Below are 22853 nucleotides of genomic sequence, written 5' to 3'. Positions count from 1 at the left end.
AATACGAAACCAATGTCTCATGTTCAAACTATGGTAGGTATTAAGGTAGCTAAGGATTTCGGTTTCATACCTTAAGTTTTTTCCTACTTTTAAGCACTCTAAACAAATAAAGGTAGACTGAATTCGGAGAGTGGACTGAAATGACACAGAATATATAAGAGAGAGCTGGAAAATGGAGTTCACTACATGGAAAACTGGTTCATTCAAGGAAATTATATGTTACAGAGTGACGCACATGGCAAGAAAATTGAAACTTTAGTGTCTGTACCAGACCTTCCTTGCAGTCATTTATCCCCGAAAAGTACAACCCAAGGTACAAATCCTCCAAGGCTATGTTTAGTTTGCATTCCATAAAAAACAAAATTAATGCAGAAAAAGAAAGGAAAGAGACTCAAGTAACTTGGAAACTACTCGGATGGATCCTCCCACTTTGATGGTAGATTTCTTTTTGACATACCAGTCTTATTAACTTTAAGGCTTCAAATAAAAATATTTGTGGTTCCCTTTGCTGCTACAAAATCAACCGTATCACATTGCCGGTGTTTACTGTAGAATCTTTACCACAGAATTCACGAGAAACCGTAACTTTCACTACTCTTCAGTGTCTTCAACCAGCCTACTGGTCCCAAGGCATTGGTGGTGGTTTCTTCCTCACTCTCAAGGCTACACAACCTCTTTGCTGTGAATAGAGTCACTTCTCCCGAAAAACAACATTTATGATTTCCTTTCAGCTTGTAACCTCAACAATTTCAGCTTCGCTATCACTGTAGTCTCCCCAACACTTGCTTGGCTTTTCCTTCACCACCTCTCTGTTGTCACAATTTTCTTTTGCAGCATCAACATTATCAGATGCTGCAACTGTCTCTACAGGCTTTTCTTCAATTTCTTGCCCAATTTGTTCATTGTCCCCAGACTGATCTTCCTCTTGTACACTGTGTTCCCTTGGCTGATTTGTCATGTCTCCCACTTCTGTTGAGGCCTTCTGGGCGTCCCCCTCTTCTGAAACTTCACTTTTACTTTCAGCGCCAGTTTCAACAGTATCAACTGTAGGAGAATCAACTGAACTGACTGGAGATGCTGGAAACTCATTTTGAATCACCGGAACACCGTTCGGGGATGGTGGAAAACCATTTGGAGACAGTGGGATACCATTTGGGGAGATGGGAAAACCATTAGGAGACAGTGGGATACCATTTGGGGAAGCCAAATAACCATTTGGAGACATTGGATAGCCATTGGGAACCCAAGGTTGGCCAGGTACAAATTCGGCTGCATGTGGGTTCATTACCCTTGGGGAGGTGAAGGGACTCGCATCTCCATTATGTTCAGGATTGTGGTAACCAGTTTTGTTACGTGGAACCCGATTTCCAGATCTGTTATAACCACCTGACAGTCGTGGACCATAGGGAACCCTTGCTGTTGCAGACTGATGGGGTGATCTTCGAACAGGATTAACCGTAAGCATTGGTGGGATATTTACTGGTGGGGGTAAAATTCCTCCATGCTCTTTAAAACCAGGAACTGAAACTGAACCAAAAACTGGAATAGTTGATGGATTGAATGGAGGAGCAGCTGCAGAAAGTTTCTTAGTTTCTTTTCCGGTATCTGCTTCCTCTTGTTTTTCTCCTTCAGTTGACGAAGGCCTGGAACTCCCATCATCATTAGGTAGATCATGTGAATTGTCATCTCCCCCTGCCACTTTTTCCTTCGGGAGGGAGGCATCATTTTCCAGCAACAGAGTTGTATTGTCAGTTAAAACAGATTGTGGTTCTGAATCAGGGGAAGCCACATGGGAATTATCCAATAATCCTTTTTGCAATATGTCACTCTTGGAATCAGTTGTGTTTAAATCATTGGAAGAATCAGAATTCTTTAATCCAGTAACTGCAACATTTCCAGCTTCTGCTTTGGCAACAGAGACTCCTTTTACTTCTACTTTTTTAGCCTCCAGCTTTTTTTCTTCAGTGGCATCACTCTCCACTTGCTCTGGTGATGCCGTCAAAACGGAATGGGCCACTTGTTTTTCTTCATTGGCAACTCCTTTCATTTCCTGTTTAGAAACCAGAAGCTTTTTCTCTCCTACATGTTTCTTAACTTTTTCTCCCTCCACATCTTTTGCAGTTTTCTCCTCCTTACCTTGAGCTGTTTCCATCACAGGTGTCTCCTTTGCCTCCTTTCCCATCCGAGGATTTTGTTCAGCAGAAACATTTTCCTTTGGCAACTGTTCTTTCACAACCTTCACAATTGTCCCAGGTGGAGCCAAAGCAACTTCTTTGTAGGAGAAAAGTTTTCCAGCTGCCTGAACACTGATTGGACTTGCCAAGGGGGCAGGTTTTGAAACTTGATCACTTGCCGCTGGGCTAGCCGGGGCTGACTTTGGATTAGATAATTTCTCTGGCCCAGTACCCGAGGTTGTAGGAGTGTTTTGTTTCGGGCTGAAGCTTGAACTCTTCACAAATTTCTTAGGAACAGGAAGAACAGATCCAGTGGGGGTAGAGGACTCATTAGGACTTGTTCTTGGGGATGCAAAACCTGTGGGTTTTCCACGGTATCTTGGTGACTGGGACGCATTCATAGAGTTAGTATTCAATTTTGCTAGGCTTGGCCTCCTTGAACCAGAAGCCTTGCGACCTGCCGGTGATCGACCTTTCGGAACAGCTTCTTGCCATCCTTCATCAGAGGTGTCATCTTGCGCCAGGTCATCACTTTGGTTTATTACTGCTGTTTCTGCTAGACTAAATTCAGGTTTCTCATCCCTTGTTTCTGCAAATGGAGCTTCAGACTTGTTTTCTTTATCACTAGAATTCTCTGTAATAGGGTAACTTTGTGATAAAATCTCGTCCTTCTGATCTTCATCCATACCTTCCCAGTTTTGGCCCAGTTTTCCTTTAATCTATATGATGAGAAGGTGAGACTTTTGTCAGTATATATATGCAGCATTAAAGAAATAGGATGATAGAAGTAACTAAAACTAAACCACAACAAGGTATTAGCTCATGACCTTTGCACGAGCTTGCTTCTTTTGGGCATCTCTTGCTTTCATCTCTGCATCTGGGGTTATATAATCCAAAAGGTCCGATACACTGATCCAAGATGAAAAACCAATTAATGAAACTTTGAAAAGCGCACACAAAATATAGTACTTCAAGGTAAATACTATCAAATTATCCAATAGCAGTTTTCGACAGTTTTGCAATTGAATCCCAACACAAGTCACATCAGAACAAGTCTCAAGGATAATCCCCTTTCTTAATTAGTATAGATCAAAAACAACATTAACAACCACTATCAATGGAAATCAATAGTCATAAAACCCACTAAAAGCTGACGTCAACTAAAAACCCTAAAAACAAAAGGTGAAACCTTTTGAAAACAAATTTTCACATGATATCCAGGCATTAAATTTGACTGCAGAACAGTGTTCCAATCTTGCAGTAGATTAAACCCTGGAACCTATAATTCGCAGTTCAATTGCATGCCTATATGTAACTTAACCAGTGTAATTTGTTAATCATTTACCCATTACATGAGCGATTATCAGTTGAGGTGTAAGAATACTGGACTCAATTCACATAATTCTCTCAGAAATTGTAATTATTACCTTAGATGACCTTTGCTGGAGATAGAGGCATCTGGCTTTGGAGTGCCATTGCGGGCAGCTTCTTGCTGCTCCAGAGCCTTGGACTCGAAGTACTCAAGCCATGCTGCCGCATCCTACAAAATTTACATAAATCTAAGAGACAAGCATAACCACATAGAATAGGAGGGCCAATAATCAAATATCAAACATGATATTACCTGTGTACGCAAATCATCTGGTCCAAGCTTGGCCTGCAGTATCTGTAGAGTTGTTTGTTCATGCTGAACACTTAAGGAGTATGCTTCCATCAAAGACAGTGCAATTGCTATAGCATGATAGCTGGCAGCAGTCTGAAGAAGACAGAAGCATGGGTTAAACATGTTCAGAACCAGGAATAACATCTAGTGTCCCAAATATTTGCACAAACAACCCAAAAAATCAGCTTCCAAGAGGCATAATCCTCTGCTGATTCTTTTGGATGATTAGTTTGAGAGCTGGAATATACTACTAGTAATATCTAATCAAAAAGGTTGAATACACCTGGTTCAATTGGGTTTGGCTTCGACATCTAGACGTAATTGTCCAACATCCACCTTATATTGTTTCTAACTGATTTTATGGCAATTTAATCTACTTTCACATTTAGTTTTTCAAGATATTCCAAATAATGGCAATTTATGTAGTTTTGGACCTGTTTTAAATCTTACCCTCTGCAGTCTCTACCACAGAATTTTTAGCACCTTTTTTTAGATGTTGATATTTAGGGCCTCAACAACAGTCTAGCGATAGTGAAGAAAATTGAAGTAGATAATAGTTAATTAAGAAAAAAGTAAAAGATATCTCCTGGTCAAAATTGTGAACCCAATATAATTACTTTATTTGAGTCAAATTATAAGCTGACTCAGCACATCAATTAATCATCATGCTGCTAAGTCCAAATATAATCTAAGATCATTTTTCAGTTGCATTATATTGGGAAACTTAGAGCTATTGTCAAGTCAAGTATATAAAAGCTGTATATTTACTTTATAGTCAGTTTACTTTTCCTTTTGTAATCAATTTGATTTTCCTTCTGTAAAATTCAGATTGACATCTTATATGTTGTGTCCACAGTAACACAATGGCAGGTATGCCCTTGAGGCTTGGCTCAAGTGGTAAGGGGTTGGGATGGGTTTGTGAGAGATTCCAAGTTCAAGTCCTTTTGGGGACGAAAAAAGGGGGAAAACATTATTCCCCATGAAAAAAAAAGACTGACAGGTATAAAATGTGTTACTGTTTATAACCATTATAGTTTAACAGTTACAAAACAACTAACAGCTCTAGCTCAAAAGATAAGTTACTATTTTTAATGTTTCATTTCAGATCTGAGGTAGCAAATGTATAACAGTTCTACCTTTAATTGTTATATTAAGAAATACTACTTGTAAAGATCTCAATTTCTCACGTGTGTGTGCACACATGTATAAGAGAGAGTTTACCTGTATGTGATCAGCTCCAAGTAGTCTTTGGTTGCACTTGAGAGCCTCATGGAGGTATCGCAGTGCAACATGGACATTCCCCAAACCTTCTTCCATCATTGCTACATTAATATATGTGGCAGCAGTGTTTGGATGTGAAGGCCCGCATGTAAGATGCAAAAGATATAATGCACGATTGACATACCTAGAAAAAGGAAAAGATGAAGTAAGATGCATATCTTTGATCATACAGAAATCATTATCTCAGAGCAGGTTAAAACTTTTTTTTTTTTTTTGATGGGTCTCAATGTTATTCATTCTTAAATTAAATCTTATTTTTAACCAAGGACGTCTTGCATGTAGAATTGACACCACAGTTTGTTTACCCAAGGGAAAGCATCAAATTTCTTGTTTGCTGCAAATAAGCATGTGACTCTCCTAACAATTCACACTGACAACACTTTCAGTACATGACTACTGGTGTACCTTTAAATGGTAAAGAGCTAAACAGCCCACCAGTGAATAAGAAGCACAAAAGAGCTCATTTACATGATTAGGCTGATTCTACAATTAATAGTTTCTCAATGGGATTATAAAAATCAGGAAACTTAAAAATTTAAAATCTAAACCAGCCATATCCCACAGTTGCTATGATAGTGTATGCCCCAAAATATTCAGCATTTAAAGGGTACTCATCAAAGCAAACTTGAATTAATTGACATAGTTGTGTAGAATCCTACCAACAGTGGAAAGCCTCACTAGTAAAGGGCAGTCATAAAGGATTACTCCTAGGTTGAAAGAGTTGCAAGTTGGAAATGCCAAGGATAAATTTCCGACCCAACAATTGATCTCACACAAGGTTCATGGCAAGTCTCTTCTGCCACCAACTAAGATTCCTCGCTTTCTGTGTATTTTTTTATTTTTTGTCACACTTCTTAAATGAATTTCCTCTTAATTGTTTCATTTTTCCCTTGCATCTCTTCCTCTTCCTTTAACATGAGATCTCCTATATTCTTGCATTTCTATTACCTTTAAAAAACTGTGCATCTATCAGAAAGGTAAGATATTTTGAGGAAAGAAAAAATAGGTTTGTGTTTTGGCATGTGTGGCTCAAAAGTGCTACTTCCTTGTATTACATCACAGTAACGAGTTCAACATGAGAATATAAGAAAATAGGTAGAGTTATGGAGCACACCCGGGTAAAACCCTGCTAAAAAAGGAAAAGAGAAAAAGACTTCAGTTGCAAACAATGAACCCCCAGACAAAGGTAAAATATGTATAATTTTTTATTTATTTATAAGTAAGCCAGAATTGTATTAAACCAGGGGCAAAAAGCTACACTGCATACAAGGGGTATACAAGGCAACTAAGGTCTCACAAGCAAAAAAGAAAGCCAAAAGAGCCTCACCACCCCATAAGTGGAAGCTAACCACTCCAAAAAGCCTATAAGGGAGAGAGACTCCTCTCCAATATACAATCTAGCCAAGCTCCATAAATTACAAACAAAAAAATTCTTGAGTTTCTGAATATCTAACACACCCCTAAAGGCTAATCTATTCCTCTTCTTCCAAACCGTCCAAAAAATACACAACGGGATGAATTTCCATATCATTTTCCTTTTCTTTCCCACAAAAGGGCCCCTCCAGTAAGTTAAGATCTCTTTTACAGTTTCTGGAAAGACCCACTGAACACCTAATAACCCAAAGACGATATCCCACAGAACTCTGACCACTATACATTGTATAAGAATATGATTTACAGTTTCTTCTTCACACCTACACAAAAAACAACAATTAGGGAGCTGCCACCCTCTTTTCTGGAGCTTGTCAAGAGTAAGCACCTTCCCCCACGTAGCCTCCCAAGCAAAGAACGCAACTTTGGTTAGAACTCTATCCACCCAAATACAACTTGTCGGAAAAGCGGTGTCATTGGGGTTGGCCAACAAGCTGTACACTTCCTTAACCCTAAATTGTCCGTTTCTTCCTCCCTTCCAAAAAACTGAGTCTTCCTCCAAAGAAGGCCTGTGACCCCTCAAAACATGAAGCAAGTCCCCTACCATATCCAACTCCTAATCATTAAAATCCCTCAAAAATCTTAGGTTCCAGCCTCCTTGTCCAAAATTCTGGTCCCACATCTCCTCCACTGTAGCATTCCTATGAACAGCCATGGCAAAGAGATGAGGGAAGTTTTGGGACAACGTTGTACCAGTGCACCATACATCAATCCAAAATTTGATTTTAGTGCCCTTCCCAGCTATGAGCACCATATTATCCCAACACCAATCAGTTTCCTTCAAGATCTCCTTCCAAACCCCTACTCCGAACGCCCCATTAGCCTTCTTTGTCCTCCAACCAAGACCCTCTTGCCCATATTTTGTCATGATCACTTGTTTCCAAAGATTGTCTTTATCATAAGCAAACCTCTATATCCATTTACCAAGCAAGACTTTGTTCAAAAAGGCTAGCTTCCTTAAACCTAACCCACCCTTATCCTTATCCGCACAAACCACCTCCCAATTAACTAGATGAGCTTTCCTCTCCAAGTTTCCCCCTCCCCAAAGAAAATCTCTTTGCACTTTTTCTAACCTTCTAACAACAATCTTAGGCATCCGGAAAAGAGACATTTGATAGATTGGCATGCTAGCCAATGTGCTCTTTATGAGAGTGATTCTCCCACCTTTGGATATATGTTGTCGTTTCCAAAGCGCAAGTCTCCTCCTCACTCTCTCTTTCACCCCATCCCACATAGAATGAGCCTTGTTAGGAGCCTCTAAAGGCAGACCTAGATACTGAGAAGGCAAAGAGCCCACCCTGCACCCTAACTACACTGCCAGCTCATCAATCTCATCCACCTCACCAACTGGGATGATTCACTTTTGGCCAAATTAATCCTTAGACCTGATGCAGCTTCAAACCAGAATAAGATCCAACTTAAGTGAGTTAGGTGCTCTTTATCAGCCTCACAGAACACAACTGTAACATCAGCAAAGAATAAATGGGAGATGTTCGGAGTGGGTCTTCTACCTCCTCGGATACTACACCCTGAGAGGAATCCCCCAGCAATAGCCCTCCTAATAAGAGCATCCAACACTTCCATTCCCAAAACAAAGAGGTCAGGAGATAGGGGGTCTCCTTGGTGAAGCCCCTTAGCACTTGGGAAAAAGCCAGCTGGTACCCCATTAACCAGGACTGAAAATTTGGCTGAAGATAAACAGCTCCACATCCAACCCAACCACTTTGATCCAAATCCCATTTTTTGTAAGGCCTTCAACAAAAACTGCCAGTTAATGTTGTCATATGCTTTCTCAATATCCAATTTGCAGATGAACCCTTTCTCTTTTCTTTCTTGCCACGAGTCTATCACCTCATTTGCAATTAAGGAAGCATCAAGAATTTGTCTTCCCAACACAAAGGCATTCTGGGCTGGGGAGACCACTTTTCCTAACACTTTCTTGAGCCTATTAACTAACAATTTAGCTAACAATTTATACAGCCCCCCCAATAGGCTAATGGGTCTAAAGTCCCCAAGGTCCTCAGCCCCACCTTTTTTAGGAATTAGAATCAGGAATGTGTTATTGAGGCTCTTGAGACAAAGGTAAAATATTTTGAGGAAAGAAAAAATAGGTTTATGTGTTTTGGCATGTGCGGCTCAAAAGTGCTACTTCCTTGTATTACATTACAGTAACGAGTTCAACATGAGAATATAAGAAAATAGGAGAATATAAGAAAATAGGTAAGAGTTATGGAACACACCCGGGTACACCCCTGCTGAAAAAGGAAAAGAGAAAAAGACTTCAGTTGCAGACAATGAACCCCCAGACAAAGGGAACTTATCCCCTGATGACCCACAACCAGCATAACAGATTAATGAACCAAAATTGGCTGAGGTACAACTTACAAGTGTACAATCCAACCATAGTGAAAAATAATAAATCAAGTACAAGACATCTAGCACAGCAGTATCAAATATTTCCCATAGGCGCACTTCCATGTGTGGCATTAAGATCAGACACTACTGGAAAACATTTCAGTCAATGAACATAAATTCAATTAATTTTAATTTTCGTATTATTTTATTAGCACTGAAAACACTAAAACTCAGCTAGTGTCTCCTCCCTATCGATCTGTCCTACTGAAACAAATGTGACCTCTTAATCACACAGTTACGGATACATGGAACTGGAGCATTCATCACAGAATGGAATTGACTTTCAGAGTGTGCTGTTTTATGGATGTAAGAAGAAATTACAAAGTGAAAACAAGAATGGAGAAAGTTCAAGTATGTTTGAGAAATTTAGAACAGCATTCCAGAAAACAAGAACAAAACCACAAGGATAACCACCATAGTATCAAAAAAGACAAAAAGCTAAGGGAGAAAAAAGTATAATAAAAGCGTACTTCAATGCTAACTCTGTATGCTGAAGCCGATAATAGAAAACAGCAAGATCCCCATAACTTTTCATTGTATCAGGATGATCAAGTCCAAGCTCTCTCTCATTGATATCCAAAGCTTTTTGCTGATAGATGGTTGCCTACGAAAAATAAATAGGGCCAATAATATGAAACAATTTAATGTGAATATTATTTTTCAAATAGAAAATCCCAGGACAATGTCTTTCTTCAAATGAAGTGTTTAGAATGAAGTTGTGGATTTTAAAAAATAGGTTCACTCAAATTTACTTTTAAATTTAAAGGTCCTGTTAGAACTGTCTCCTGTATATCACTTAATTAAAACTCTGTAATTTTGTCTCTAATATTCTTTTATGAATTCCTGCACCTTGGTGAATATCTTGGAAGGTTTTGCTCCCCCATATACGTATACCCTTCCACCCCTTATCCATGGCACCATATCACAGAAAAGTGGCAATATGGATGAGCATAAAAAGAGTTAAGTTGGTGACCAAGAATGAGCTGTCAGTGTTTATGCTGCTCCTAGGTGTGCACACTATGCAGCAATTCAATCACACACAAATGTGTTACTGATAATTTTGGCATTGATTTTCTATTCTGTTTATCCATAACCTTTCCTATTCTGGGTAACTTTGGAGGCTTACTCCCAGGTTGATGAATTTAAACTAAATTTCCATTGGGTTAGGTATTCCTTGCCACCAACTAGTCTTGGACAGAGGTTTATAGCAGCTGAATCCCAAGAATTTGGCTTCATTCATGGAGCCATGGAGAGCTGATATCAGACCCAGAGCCGTGTGTAGAAGAAACTCAAACCTTGATGAAGGGTATTTTGCTTGATAAATGGGACACAGAGATGGGTTAGTGGCTAAGTGCTTGCTGGTCTTGATTCATATTGTAAGACCACTTGATTGATTTTATTATATTCCTTCTATATACTTCTTTAGTTCTATGTAATATTCAAACACTTATGGTTGGTTCCACATGTTGCAATAGCAGTCAAAGAAGAACAAAAAAAAAAAAAGGGAGATGCAAGTGCATAGTCAAGAAACAGGATATTTCCTTCAATGAGTAACTAATCCATTCATGTTGCAGCTCTATTAGGTTTCAATAACAATGGGGTAAATCTTCTCTCCAAATGCGGTACTTTCTAACCCCCCTTTTTCTTTCACCACATATAAGCATTTCTATGATTGTTTTTCCCTTAAACATTGTTTTCTCAGGTACAATATGTATATCTATCTATCTATCTATCTATATATATATATATATAAACTTCCACAAGGTAAACAGCTCTTGTTTTAACAAATAGTATTTGAAATAACACTCATCCCAATTGTTTTTTTGTCTGAAGCCTTAATAGAGTCCAGATGTTTCCATATTGTTATTATTTTAAGTCAAGTCATATCATCATATATTTATTCTTAACACAAAAGGAGTTTAAAAAAAATCTACTTTTATCTTAAATCTGAAGTCTAAATGACATTTTTGCATTGATTTTTATTCAAATTTAGGACAAAATTCAAACCCACTCAAAATTCAAATAGAAAAACAAACACCACCTTAAAATTCTAGGTTTGCTTTTTGGTCTCAAAAATGAAAGGGAATTGCCAGAAAAATGTTTGGTAGCTGGGATCTCGAGAGGAAGACAAACACTCTTGGTTCTCATTTTGCACATTCCCTCATCCCTACTACTAGTTTTTTCAAAACCTGTATTTTATATATTGATGCCAATCCCACACGATCTCTAGATGCACACAATATCAGTAAATCATCTTTGTTTGGCATGAAACTGAAGTAGGATCCACTTGGGAACCTGATTAGCCTAAGACATGCTTTTAGTTGATAGGGATGATAGCATCTTTTTAACTTAAGAAGCAATTTAGAAAGAATTTTTTATTATCATCCAGGTTTATTAAATTTATCCTCCTATTTCAGCATCGAAACACTAAAGAACAGAAACCATGTATGTTTTTCTATCTTTAAGATTTAAAATAACCAAATAGCGTTACAATTTTTTCTAACTTAGAGACTCAAATAATCAGAATTCTTTCCATATTCAAATGATAAAATAAAAGAACATAAGAGAAATATAGAAGTGACTTTTTTACCAAACCAAGAAAATTATTGAGCTCATGAAAGCTTAATATGAAGTTTATGTTGTATGCCAAGGTATATAATCATCACCAAAAACACCCTATAACTTTTACAATTATATAATCATTTATGATGAGTGTTATTTATTTTTCTTTTCTACTGGGAAGGGGGGGACACCTCATATCTAGGTCAAAAACCAAACGAGTAGTTATATCTATTTAGAGCCAGTTTGGGAGTGATTTTGAAAGGACTAGAAGCACTTGCTATTGCTTGAAAGCACTTTTTTATAGAAATTAGGCGCTTGGTGAATTTTTGAAAATCACTTTTATCAATCTAGATAACCACTTGGAAGTGCTTCCTAAACAATCACTTGGTAGGTGCTTCTTCCTATAATCACTTTTTTATTATTCGGGATGTAATGGTACTGACTTTTCTCCTTCACTAACATACTACCAAAAGCACTATCAAAAACACTTTTTTTATTTATATTCAAAAGCTAAGCGATTCTCTTTCAAAGTGTTTTTAATGGAAACACTTTAGATAAAAGCACTATAGACTAAAAAAGTACTTACTAGAATCACTCCCAAATGGACTCTTAATATTGCATTTCAGTTGGTTGCAACTGTTTGGGACATGATACACTTCTTTCCTTCTTGTGGTTTTGTTCACCAAAGCCTTTAAGGGCACACCATTTGAGTTCTTTGTTCAATATTGAAAATAGCTTGTGGTTCAATAAGATGATTGGGAAGACACATACTTTGTGGAGACCACCTCCTAGGGTTCTTTGGAGCTAAATTTGATGGATTCACGCCAGATAATCTAGAACATCTAGAGACCGGAGGAATGCCTAGAGATAATCGTGGAATGGCGTTGAGAAATTTTTCTTAAACATACTGGAGAAGGTTTTGCTCTTGAGACCTAGAAACTAGCACCTTTGCAAGACCCTGAGTCTCTCTAAACTCTAGGTTGCGGGAGATTTTGCCAGTCATTTTTTATGGGCAGCTAATAAGGAGAGAAGCCCATGGAAGAATGATGGTTGGCAGTTGGCTTCATCAAATTATTGGTATTGTTCAAGACCCGTGATGCTTTTTTTCTTGGGTTCCATGCTTTCCCAAGCATGATGTGGATCTTTTAGCAAAGTGAGAAGTAAAGCTTATAGGGAATGTTTACCTCCCTGAGCCATGTAGATTACTTGTTGGCATTTTACATTTTCTTTTGTCTATGTGCAGCTCATCTTGATTATCTTTTGGAGTCCATTGGACTTTTTCCTATGTTTTTAATAAGTTTTTTTGAATGTTTTGGAGAGGCATCTGGTCCTTCTTTTTACCTATTAATTTATTTGTTTCTAATTAAAAAAAGGGAGTGACATCAATAATTGTATGTCTATATCCATGTTTATATCTTTGTTTCAAATTCTTGAATCTATCTTTCAATAGAATTCCGAACTTTAAATCTACAGACAGTAACCCTTTTTTCATATCACAAGTTTGAACTTTGAAATTTAGCAATTCATAGTTTTATAAAATTTTCATAAGTTTTTGACTAAATCTTTCTGCATTTTGAAGAATTGACATGATAATGCTACACATATACATCCATAAATATAGTGCTGTGATTGAGGTGATCTTTCATATGAAAGTTCACAAAATAGTTCGTAGGATGTAATCTAAGTCATGAAGAGTACAAAAAGAGAAGACAATAAAATCCAGAACAAGTGCTCCCAATTTTGTATATCAAATATTGTTGTGTTTCTGTCCAAGTACTTCTTTTGCCTATTGTTTTGTCGAACATACCAGTGATCAGATGCACTAAAATTTAAATGCATTGTATACCAGCATAGCACTAGTCCTGAGATCTATTTTGTTATTTTAAGCACCTACCTGATTAAAATCCCCAGTATGGTAGAGCACTACAGCCAAAAGACTATATGCTCCAGCTGTCATTCGATGATAAGGACCACAGACTGCCACAAGTTTTGAGAGTGCCTTCAAAATTCAGCAAAGCAAATTGGTCCAAGTAGTTATCAGATTTAGTATAAGACCAGCATACAACTTCAAAAGGAGAGATATTGTTCTTTACCTTAGTGCCATAGTTAACAGCATCTTCCAATTTCCCTTTATCCAAAGAAGTCTTCGATGATTCCAACAGTGTACGACCATCCGCAGATGAACATGCAACATGCTGTAGGCAAGATTCAACTCTGTTAAAGATACCTTAAGAGCCTAATGAAAATTGAATGCTAAATTTCTAATGCGATTATTCATGTAGATTACCTTATAGACAGGGACCATGCTTATAATATCTGACTTCCTAAAAGGAGATGCAATATCCATATCATAGTCCCTAGGAACAAGCTCAAGTCCAACCTGAGAAAAGATGATTTCACTTAAAAAATTAAAATAGAAGTATTCACCCTGTGGTAAGACCTCAAGTCCCAGTGAGAGGCCAAGTCAAGATACCTTGTGGCAGAGCCCACGAAGAATGGAAAATTTTCTAAGATCCTGGCAATTTTCATACTTCCATTGCCAACCAAACCTCTTCAAAAGGAAAGTTTCCACCCACTTCCATTTCAAGTTATCATCATCACTAATGTTGGCATCAGAATTTTCAGTTGATGGTGTTCCTAGCAATATATTTAAGCATGATGCTATTGACCCTGCCAAGTCAGCAATGTTATCAACTGCTGCTACAACAGCTTGCAATATGTGTTTGTAGGCTCGCACTACCATCTCATGTATACAGAGTGATTGCACATGAGGCAGTTTGTCTGCAAGCTCAACCTGGCATCATAGAGGGAAAAAAAAAACATTAAAAATCACATCTCAACTAGATCCCAGGAAAATTTCAGCACAAACAAGAATCACAAGTTGTTTGTGTGCATAAGAAGGCACATTGATACAGGACTGTATACAGAATCCTATAATATACCTAGTACCTCTCACATAGTTAACTGGAGGGATATGACCTCCACATTCATATCACTAGAACTGCATTCCTTTTTCTTTGTTTTTGGGTTGCAGCTGATAAGAGTTATGTGACATTCCATTCACCCAATGAAATCATCAAATCAATTGTAGGTGCTCACAAATGGGATTAACAGAAGAAACCCACAGGATGGAGGCTCATGATCCAGTTATGATGCCAATAAGGAAACATATTTCATATTACTATAAATGACACATGCACATTCATCATAATGCCCCATCTGCTAGAATTTGGGCATACAGGAGCGCGCCATCTTGCAGGTGTATGTGTAATTGGAGTGAAGCATTAATTATTATTAGAGGAGAAAAGGTAGTTAAAGCATTTATCATGCAGGTTAGCAGTAAAAATAAAAAATAAAAAAAATAAAAAAAAAAGGCAGATGTAGCAGAAGAAAAAAAAATAAAATAGAATGGATCTATTACCACACGACCCAACGAACACATTTGCAAACCCCTGGTGTGCATAAAATCTGTCAAAGTCCTTCCATCGACAGGTGAAAGTTCAAGGGAGCCAAAATCTGCCACCTAATATCAAAGTTAAATCAAATATTTAAAAGTCTTAAAAGATCACAAGGCAAAGCAAATAATAATTATTAAGGAACCAACCAGTTTTGGAAGTGCAGTATCAGCATAGTATTTGTGTGCCATCTCAATCAACTCTTCAGGTGACTGCCAACATGACAGGAAGCAAGATCAAATATGTATGAAAAAAGCTAGATGTGAGCAAGCCAAAAATATATATATTCTCCATAAGTTTGTGAGCATAAAGCTCCTCAATACTTGCTAAGTTCATGGATGACCCCATATAAATGATTTTAAGAATTTACATAGCACAAATTTGACCAGATATGCAATCTTTTAAGAAAGCAACAACCAAACCTTAAGGTGAAGTCCAGTTTCAGATTCCTTAAGGCGCAAATATGCTGCTTCAGGAAGAAGCTTTCTCCACATCATTTCTTTTTCCTCATCTTGTTTCTCTAAGTGACTAGCATCTAATTTCTTGTTCATGTCAAGGCTGTTAGTCAAAGTAGCATCCTTGCCCTGCTCAGCTTTGCCGCTCCTGTCGTCTATTTTCTTCTTAATTTCCTTAAGCAGTCCACCTTGCTTTCCTAGACCCTTTACAGCTGGCTCAACCTTGGTTTCTTCAGTTTTCTTAGACTCGGTTTTCCCTGAAGCCTGGTTTTGTAAGTGTTGCACCCAACAGGCTCCTAGCTCCCATCTGATTGATCTTGCATGTTTAGTTGCTTCTCCCTGCAATTTCATTAGGCTTTCCTCGAGAACATTCCGTACCAAACACCTAGCAGAATGTGAATCTTCAAAATCTCCACTTTGTAACCGTTGAACTGATGCTTGAGGTGTGGATGACTTGTGCAATAGCATTCTCAAGCTGAAAAACAAAACAAAAAACAGTAATTAACAACTCATTTTACTATCATGAAGCAAATATGTTATATCTAAAGCAGCAGTGTTCTTCAAAGAGTCAGTGTATAATAGGTGATTGAGTCACATATAAAGCCTGAGTATCCGAAAAATAAGTAGCTGACAGGGACCCCTGCTTGTTCACATAATTAGGCATTAACTAAATTTCCAAAGCTAAATGTACTTACCTATTGACATTCAAGGCATTGGCACCTCCTTCAGGCTGATCCTCAATGTCAATGTCCTGGGGAATAGGATTCCCCTCCCAATTGACCTTAGCTGGAACTTTCACAACAGCAGTGTAGCCACAGTGTCTCACAATAACAACACCTAAAGTGGAAGTATCCTGAAGACAGAATGAGACCTCAGCATTAAATATAGTATATAACACACTTCATAATTTAAAGACGTTAGGACAACATCAAGAAAAACTGAACAGATTGAAAAAATGTTTTACTTACATGAACAGTTGCACTTTCATCAGCAGTTATTCCTTTAAGTAAATTTCTCTGAGAAAGCTCCTCTTTTGACATCCCAAGAACCTGACCCCCATCATTTTTACCATCCAACTTCAAGCTTGCATCAGGCACATCTCTTGTTACCCTAATAATTAAATCTCCAATCCTTTCCTCATGGAAAACTGTACCATTGGGACCATTTGGGGAGCATTTATTGCTCTCCATAAGATGCTTGATTGCTGCAACAGCTTTAAAAACTGAAACGTCGACAAATAGACTATGAAGCAGAAAGGCTTTTCGATCTCGAATTTGCCTTTCTTCTGCTGTTTTACAGGGCATTGCTGCTAGAATTGAGAACTCTTTAGCCCATTGCCTGTGATCATGTTTACCATCTCTTCCTTGTCCACCACCATTTCCACCCCAATTTTCATCTTCAATGGGTAGTGGGGGAAAATGAGATGGATTATCAGCAATAACTGGTGGCACAACCCATGTGTTTGCACGAAAACCATAAGGAAGGTTTCCAAACTGAAAAAAGGGATGCAATTCTAATCATCTCTCTGAAGATTAAGTATGAAGATTTGTGCAAATCACACTGACCTTATTGTGCTCTGTAAAAGCTTTCATAAGAGCTTTGTATGCCTGCAAGAAAAAAAATGTTAGTAACTACCAAGAAGGTTAAAAAATTGAAATATTAAAAAAAAAAAAAAACAAATATGTAGATTGCAGAGACAGTAAAAACTAAGCAAAAAAAATAAAAGAGAAAGTACAGCAAGAGAGAGAGATCTCAGATCCATAAGATAAAATAACTGCAACTGTTGAACATGAAAATCAGTTAAACTTACAGAATCAAACACCCGACTTATCTGCTGCAACAGACTAACCAAAGAGTGACTCAGAAGAAGACGTTTTCCAGCAGGGTAGAAACCTTTTCGGGAAGCAACTATTGTCATTGGTTTCCCACTGCAAACCCGAACCTGCAGAAACAGGTATACAAACCATTCCAAGCCAAGTTATATTATCGGTACACTGCCACAAATTAATTCAGGAAATAACAGAAATAAATACAATGATTTTATAGAAATAATCCAAAGCCAAATAGCAGAACCTCACATCAATTTGAAACAAGTCATCTTCTGTTTTATCCTCAAGGAAAGGCCGAGTGGATCTCCTAATGTCTGCCAGAGAATCCAAAACATAATTAACAAAATTTCACTTTTAGAAGATAACTGGAGCAACATTAAACAATTCCTATTGCAACTAAACCAACCAGGAGAGAATTCTATGATCATTTTTGGAAGACAATGATGATGTGCAGTGAAACAACTCATAATACAAACAGAAAATATCATCCAAATCCAATTTTCAGGGAAACAAGAACACTAAACAACATAATCAAACACCAACCAAACCTTTTGGAAAAAAAAAAAAAATAAACTAAAAAAAAAAATAAAAAAATACAAGTCTTTTATTATCATCATCAACAGAAAAACCACCAGTTTTTCAAAGTAAGGAGAAAGCAACAGAAATGCTGGCCTTACTAGCACAACTGAACATTTTCTATAAAGATGATACATGAAGCAGATCATAGTGCAGCTTTAGAAGCTTCCTTGTTTTTCCCTAGTTGGCAAGCTTCATTAGCTATGAGAGTGCTATAGTTTGTGAATTTTCCTACTCTTCTTAAAAAAAAAAAAAAAAAATACAAGTCTTCTATTACCATCACCAACGGAAAAACCACCAGTTTTTCAAAGTAAGGAAAAGCAACAGAAATGCTGGCCTTACTAGCACGACTGAACATTTTCTATAAAGATGATACATGAACCAGATCATGCTGCAGCTTTAGAAGCTTCCTTCCTTTTCTGTAGTTGGCAGGCTTCATTAGCCATGAGAGTGCTATAGTTTGTGAATTTTCCTACTCTTCTTAAAAATAAAAATAGTTAAAGTCGCGTTTACTCCTAGTCAACAAATCAAACCATTATAAGCTTTATCAATTTAACCGTAGTAACCATAAAATCTCAAACATTCCGGAAGTCAGACAGTACAAATACGAAGATATAGAACGAACCCAGAAAGTATATATACGAAGATACGAAGTATGGATACTATAGTAACTATAAAATAAAAAATGGATTTAAGTTTGTGAATGAATGTAAGTGAAGTATAGCCAGTAAAACATTCATTCCCAATTCATAAGGAAGTGACGAATATAATGACTGAAAGAAAATGAATGTCATTGGAATGAGGAACCTCCCAATCAAACAAAGAGAGAAAACCCACATTGAATCGGAGGTGTGAGGTGCGAAAAGGAGAAGAAATCATAGAACTGTCCGAGCCTGGGCGGGGGGCACATGGAGACCGCGATGTCCCCTTTCTCTGACTCCTCCGGTTTGGCCTCTTTGCTAGCCTTGACACCACCGTGGGCATGGGCGCCTCCCTGGGCTCCGCCGAGCTTCTTGTCACCTGGCCTGGGCTTGGAAGTGGGTTCGACCCCATTGTCAGAGGGTTGGCCTTCCGCTTGGCTGGAAGCGGGTTCTTTTGAACCGGGCTTTTTAGGGGAAGAAGATGGGGAACCGAAGGAGCTAGTGCAGGCGACGATGTCGAGCAGTCGTCGGACGTGTGCAACGGCGAGGTCCTCCGTGTAGTCCTCTGCAACAGTTGCGATTAGGTGGTGAGAGGTAGTAGATCGAGGAAGGTAGGGAAATGGATGTTGGGCTTTGGATGGGAGTAGTACCTTGGACGATGGTGAGGTGGCAAGGTTTCAGAGAAGGTATGTCCACTGAGTCTTTGAGTCCGCCTCCTCTCACCTGTTCCACATTTCAGACGCCAGCCGTTAGTTTGTTGTTTACAATTCGCTATTCTTATATCAGCAGTAAATCTATATGCCTAGAATCTGGGTCCACTCGGGTTTTAAAGATTATTCCATAATAATAATAATAATACTAATAAACTAACAAAGGGCACACAAAAGTGACGTCAGGACGTGGATGCTTTTCATTCTGAAGCCCGTGATCCTGGAAGGGCCCACATCCCACAAGTGGCCTTTATAGGACATACAAGATCGCATAATCATGGACAAGGCCCACAACACAGGCTTCCACAAACCCAACCCTATTTGAGTCGTTAGGTTTCCCCCTTTTATCAACATTTCCCAACATTTCAAATTTAATTCACGCCTATTTCTTATCATTTCATTTTTGAAACAATAATATTTTCACGGTGTAATTGAAAGTATTTTATTTAAAATAATTTTAAAATATAATTTTAAAAAGCGTTTTTAATATTTAAAAATTTTTATCATTCAAATATTAAAAATATTAAAAACAATTTTTATAATTATTTTCAAACGTATTCTTAAAATGCGTTTGATAGTAATTATAAGAAGTGTTTCTAACATTTTTAATATTTAAAGAATGAAAATTTCAAGTGTTACAAATATTAAAAACGTTTCTTAGAATCACTATCAAATTCACTTATAATTAAATTACTTTATGTAAAAATATTTTTTAAAGAATCATCTCTTAAGAGTTCGTTTTAATTGTAATTTTAGAAAACATTTCTAATCTGTTTAATATTTTAAAAAATTTAGTCTTAAAGTGTTGAAAATATTATAAATGTTTCCTAAAATTACTATCAAATACATCCTAAATATTTTTCTAGTGATTTTTTAATCTTTTAAAAATGATTTTTAATTTTTTTATAATTCTTTTTAAAACTTTTTTTTATGATTAAAGTGTGTTTTTTAAAAACGTTGTCGAACAATCTCTCTAAATCCAATTAAAATTTACTTTCACTTCTACCAAAGTTCATAAATCAATGCAAGAAGTTCTTTTAAATTTCATTAAATAAGTAGAAAATTATACCAAAACCAACACAAGCTCTGACCATCAGAGGGGATTGCCCTCAAATTTATCCATAATTTATTAAGAATATTTTATTTAAAATTTTTATAAAATCCAAAACAATTTAAGATCCGACGCATTTATTCGAATCAGTAGCGTGACGCAAAAAAACTACAGAATTGTGAAAGAAAATGACCTGACCGGAGAAAATAAAATGGTCCCGGTAGAAAAAAAAAAAAAAGGCAGAGGACAAGTGCAGATACCTCATGAGATAACGAGTAGTTGATCAAGTGACATGTCTCGACATGGACAGCTAAAAGCTTTCTCACATCCAGGATCCTGTCCGTCGATATTCCCTGTGCTCATCAAACGTTCAAAATCAACACTCTGCTTAGCACTTAACCCACACTTATTTCAAAGCCCTTCTTTCCCTACAGTACGCATCCCAGGCACGTTAGCACAGAGTAGTAGATTACGCACCTTGAGTGTTACTTGTGAGTCGTCGGGCGTTTCCACGGTTATTTCAATGACAGTGGGTAGAACTGTAAAATCGACATATCAAAAAGTGGAAAACAAATGATTGGCAAGAAAATGCGAGAAAATTAAACAAACAGGGTTTTTCTTTTTCTTTTTCTTTTTGAATCGATTTTGAATGTTTGCTAAATTTGTGAACATATTCTCATTCTTTGAATCGATTGTGTGTTCTGTTCATCTTTTTCTTTCATTCTCTATAGAAACCAAACGGAAACATTCCAATAAGGTAAACAACAAGAGAACGAATTCGCATTGAATTCAGACCTTTCTCTTCCTTTTTCTTCTTCTCTCCTTTGGTTTTGTGAGGCTTCGTCTTCCCAGTCTTGGGAGCCATTTTGCATCAAAACGGCCCGATTAACTCCTCCCAAAACGGATACTTACCTTACCAGATTGCTCGACGGCAATACCAATGAATGAACTCAATCGAACTTATCGAAAAACACACAGCAAACTCAAATCCTCTCCGCAATGTGCATTTAAATGAGGAAGAAAGAGAGGAAACAGAATTAAGAAGATATGTAAAGAAGTATCTTGCAGAAGTATCAAGCGTATTAAAGGAAGTGAATGGAGGGGTGGAGTGTGTGGGGAGTGGGAGGATATAGAGAAAGAGAGAGAAAGAAAGGAGATGGGGATAGGATAAGGTAAGGCAGAGGAGAGGGGCGTGTCCTCCTCTCCTGCTACAAGGAGGGGTTTGAGAGAGAATGTGAGGCTAGCGATTTTTGGGCCTCTCATTTATTTTTTCTGCTCAGCATCTCCTCACAACCAATAACCATCTCCATAGTCCGTTTCAATATTTGAGTCATTACAGATTTACGGACTTGGTTGGATGGTTTTGTAGCCCATTGCTGCCTGCCACGTGTACATATCTCAGAATTTTTAGATAGTTCCTTTTCTACTAGTCTCTAGATCGAGCAAATGAAATGACCCACTCTATCTTGAATAGTACTTGCTTTCGCCCTTCATCCATAAGCTAATCCACTGAAGGGCCTTGTCCTTTTTGGACATCAATTTTAAAATTTACTTATTGGTTTAAAAGAAATATATATTTTTTGTTATATTTTTCATGGATATTATAATAGCAAGTATAAAAATTGATTTAAAAAATAGAAAAAATATAAAAAAATTTTATATCAAATGTTGGGTTGACGAAATATTTTTCTTAATTTATAGTTTTTTTGAAAGAGGCTAGTTTCTCATATTTACTAAAATGATTTTTTTTTTAAATTTCTCAATAAATAATAAAATTATAAAGGATTATATTTGAATTTATCTAGGCCCTAGTAATTGTTCGGTGATATTTTGTAAAACAAAAATATATTTGAAAACTTAAAATATTTTTAACTTATTTTTAAATGTGTTTTAAACATAAATTTTATATCAAATGTTTTATTTTTAATTATTTTACATATTTTTATAATTATTTTTAAAAACAATCCTTAAAAAACAAGTAAAAAAAAAAACTAAAAGATATTTTAAAAAAATATCATGTTATCTATTATTGTCGTTAAATGTTTTTTATTTCTTGTATAATAGAAAATTATTCTCGAAAACAATGGTAAAACAGACCCTTAATATCTCTACATATTTTATTTTTTTTACATTCTCATCTTAAAAATATAGATTTTATTAATACATCCACCTAAATATTATTATTTTTTTTTATTATTCTAAAGGTATGGCAATTCACACTCTTAAGCGTATTTAGAGGTATATTATTAAAACTTTTTAAGTTTTAAGGGTATTTGGGGTACAATGATATACACTTTTAAGCATGTTCAAAAGTATAGGGTTGAACGCTCTTAAAAGCGTTCAAAGGTGTATAATTATATGCGTCTTAGTCCCTTACTTTTTAAATCTTAAAAAAAAGCCACAAAAAAAACATGGAAAAATGGATGAAAATTCACTTTTAACATTATTTTATTCATTGTTTGAAAACATAATCTTTTTCAACAACCTCATGAGGATTTTGGAGAGGTTGAAAAGGAAGAAATGGAGGAAAACAAGGAGAAAGATCAATGTGTATTGAATTTGAAGGGAATTTTGATCTTTTTAATAAGATATATATTTTGTCCTAAAAAA

At 36.8% G+C, this 22853-nt stretch overlaps 1 protein-coding gene across 1 annotated transcript; it reads right to left on the bottom strand.

Moving 5' to 3' along the window:
* Positions 1-178: 178 nt before the first annotated feature.
* LOC100257033 (protein REDUCED CHLOROPLAST COVERAGE 2) lies at positions 179-21527 on the bottom strand. The gene is made up of 23 exons (XM_059740782.1): positions 21039-21527; positions 20721-20782; positions 20504-20596; positions 19133-19205; positions 18679-19047; positions 17515-17579; positions 17247-17378; positions 17002-17043; positions 16405-16929; positions 16132-16289; positions 15404-15911; positions 15131-15193; positions 14948-15049; positions 14000-14320; positions 13814-13906; positions 13620-13721; positions 13421-13525; positions 9435-9568; positions 5059-5242; positions 3799-3930; positions 3602-3714; positions 3002-3083; positions 179-2893 (listed from the first exon to the last, which is right to left on the bottom strand). Exons 1-23 carry the CDS (start codon positions 21106-21108, stop codon positions 728-730), a joined length of 5694 nt encoding a protein of 1897 aa, XP_059596765.1. The 5' UTR covers positions 21109-21527; the 3' UTR covers positions 179-727.
* Between the last annotated feature and the right edge of the window lie 1326 nt (positions 21528-22853).

This window comes from Vitis vinifera, chromosome 11 (genome assembly GCF_030704535.1).
Source record: "Vitis vinifera cultivar Pinot Noir 40024 chromosome 11, ASM3070453v1".
NCBI classification, from domain to species: Eukaryota; Viridiplantae; Streptophyta; class Magnoliopsida; order Vitales; family Vitaceae; genus Vitis; species Vitis vinifera.
The sequence above is the reverse complement of the archived record's forward strand: the minus strand, read 5'-3'. Positions and strand labels throughout refer to the sequence as shown.

Excerpts from the sequence above, each read along its gene's own strand:
- LOC100257033 (XM_059740782.1), bottom strand. The coding sequence starts at position 21,108 with ATGGCTCCCAAGACTGGGAAGACGAAGCCTCACAAAACCAAAGGAGAG. Across the intron at positions 20,783-21,038 it reads GAAGAAAAAGGAAGAGAAAG|TTCTACCCACTGTCATTGAA; the intron begins GTCTGAATTCAA and ends TCGATTTTACAG. Across the intron at positions 14,321-14,947 it reads TGTGTTCGTTGGGTCGTGTG|GTTGAGCTTGCAGACAAACT; the intron begins GTAATAGATCCA and ends CTATGATGCCAG.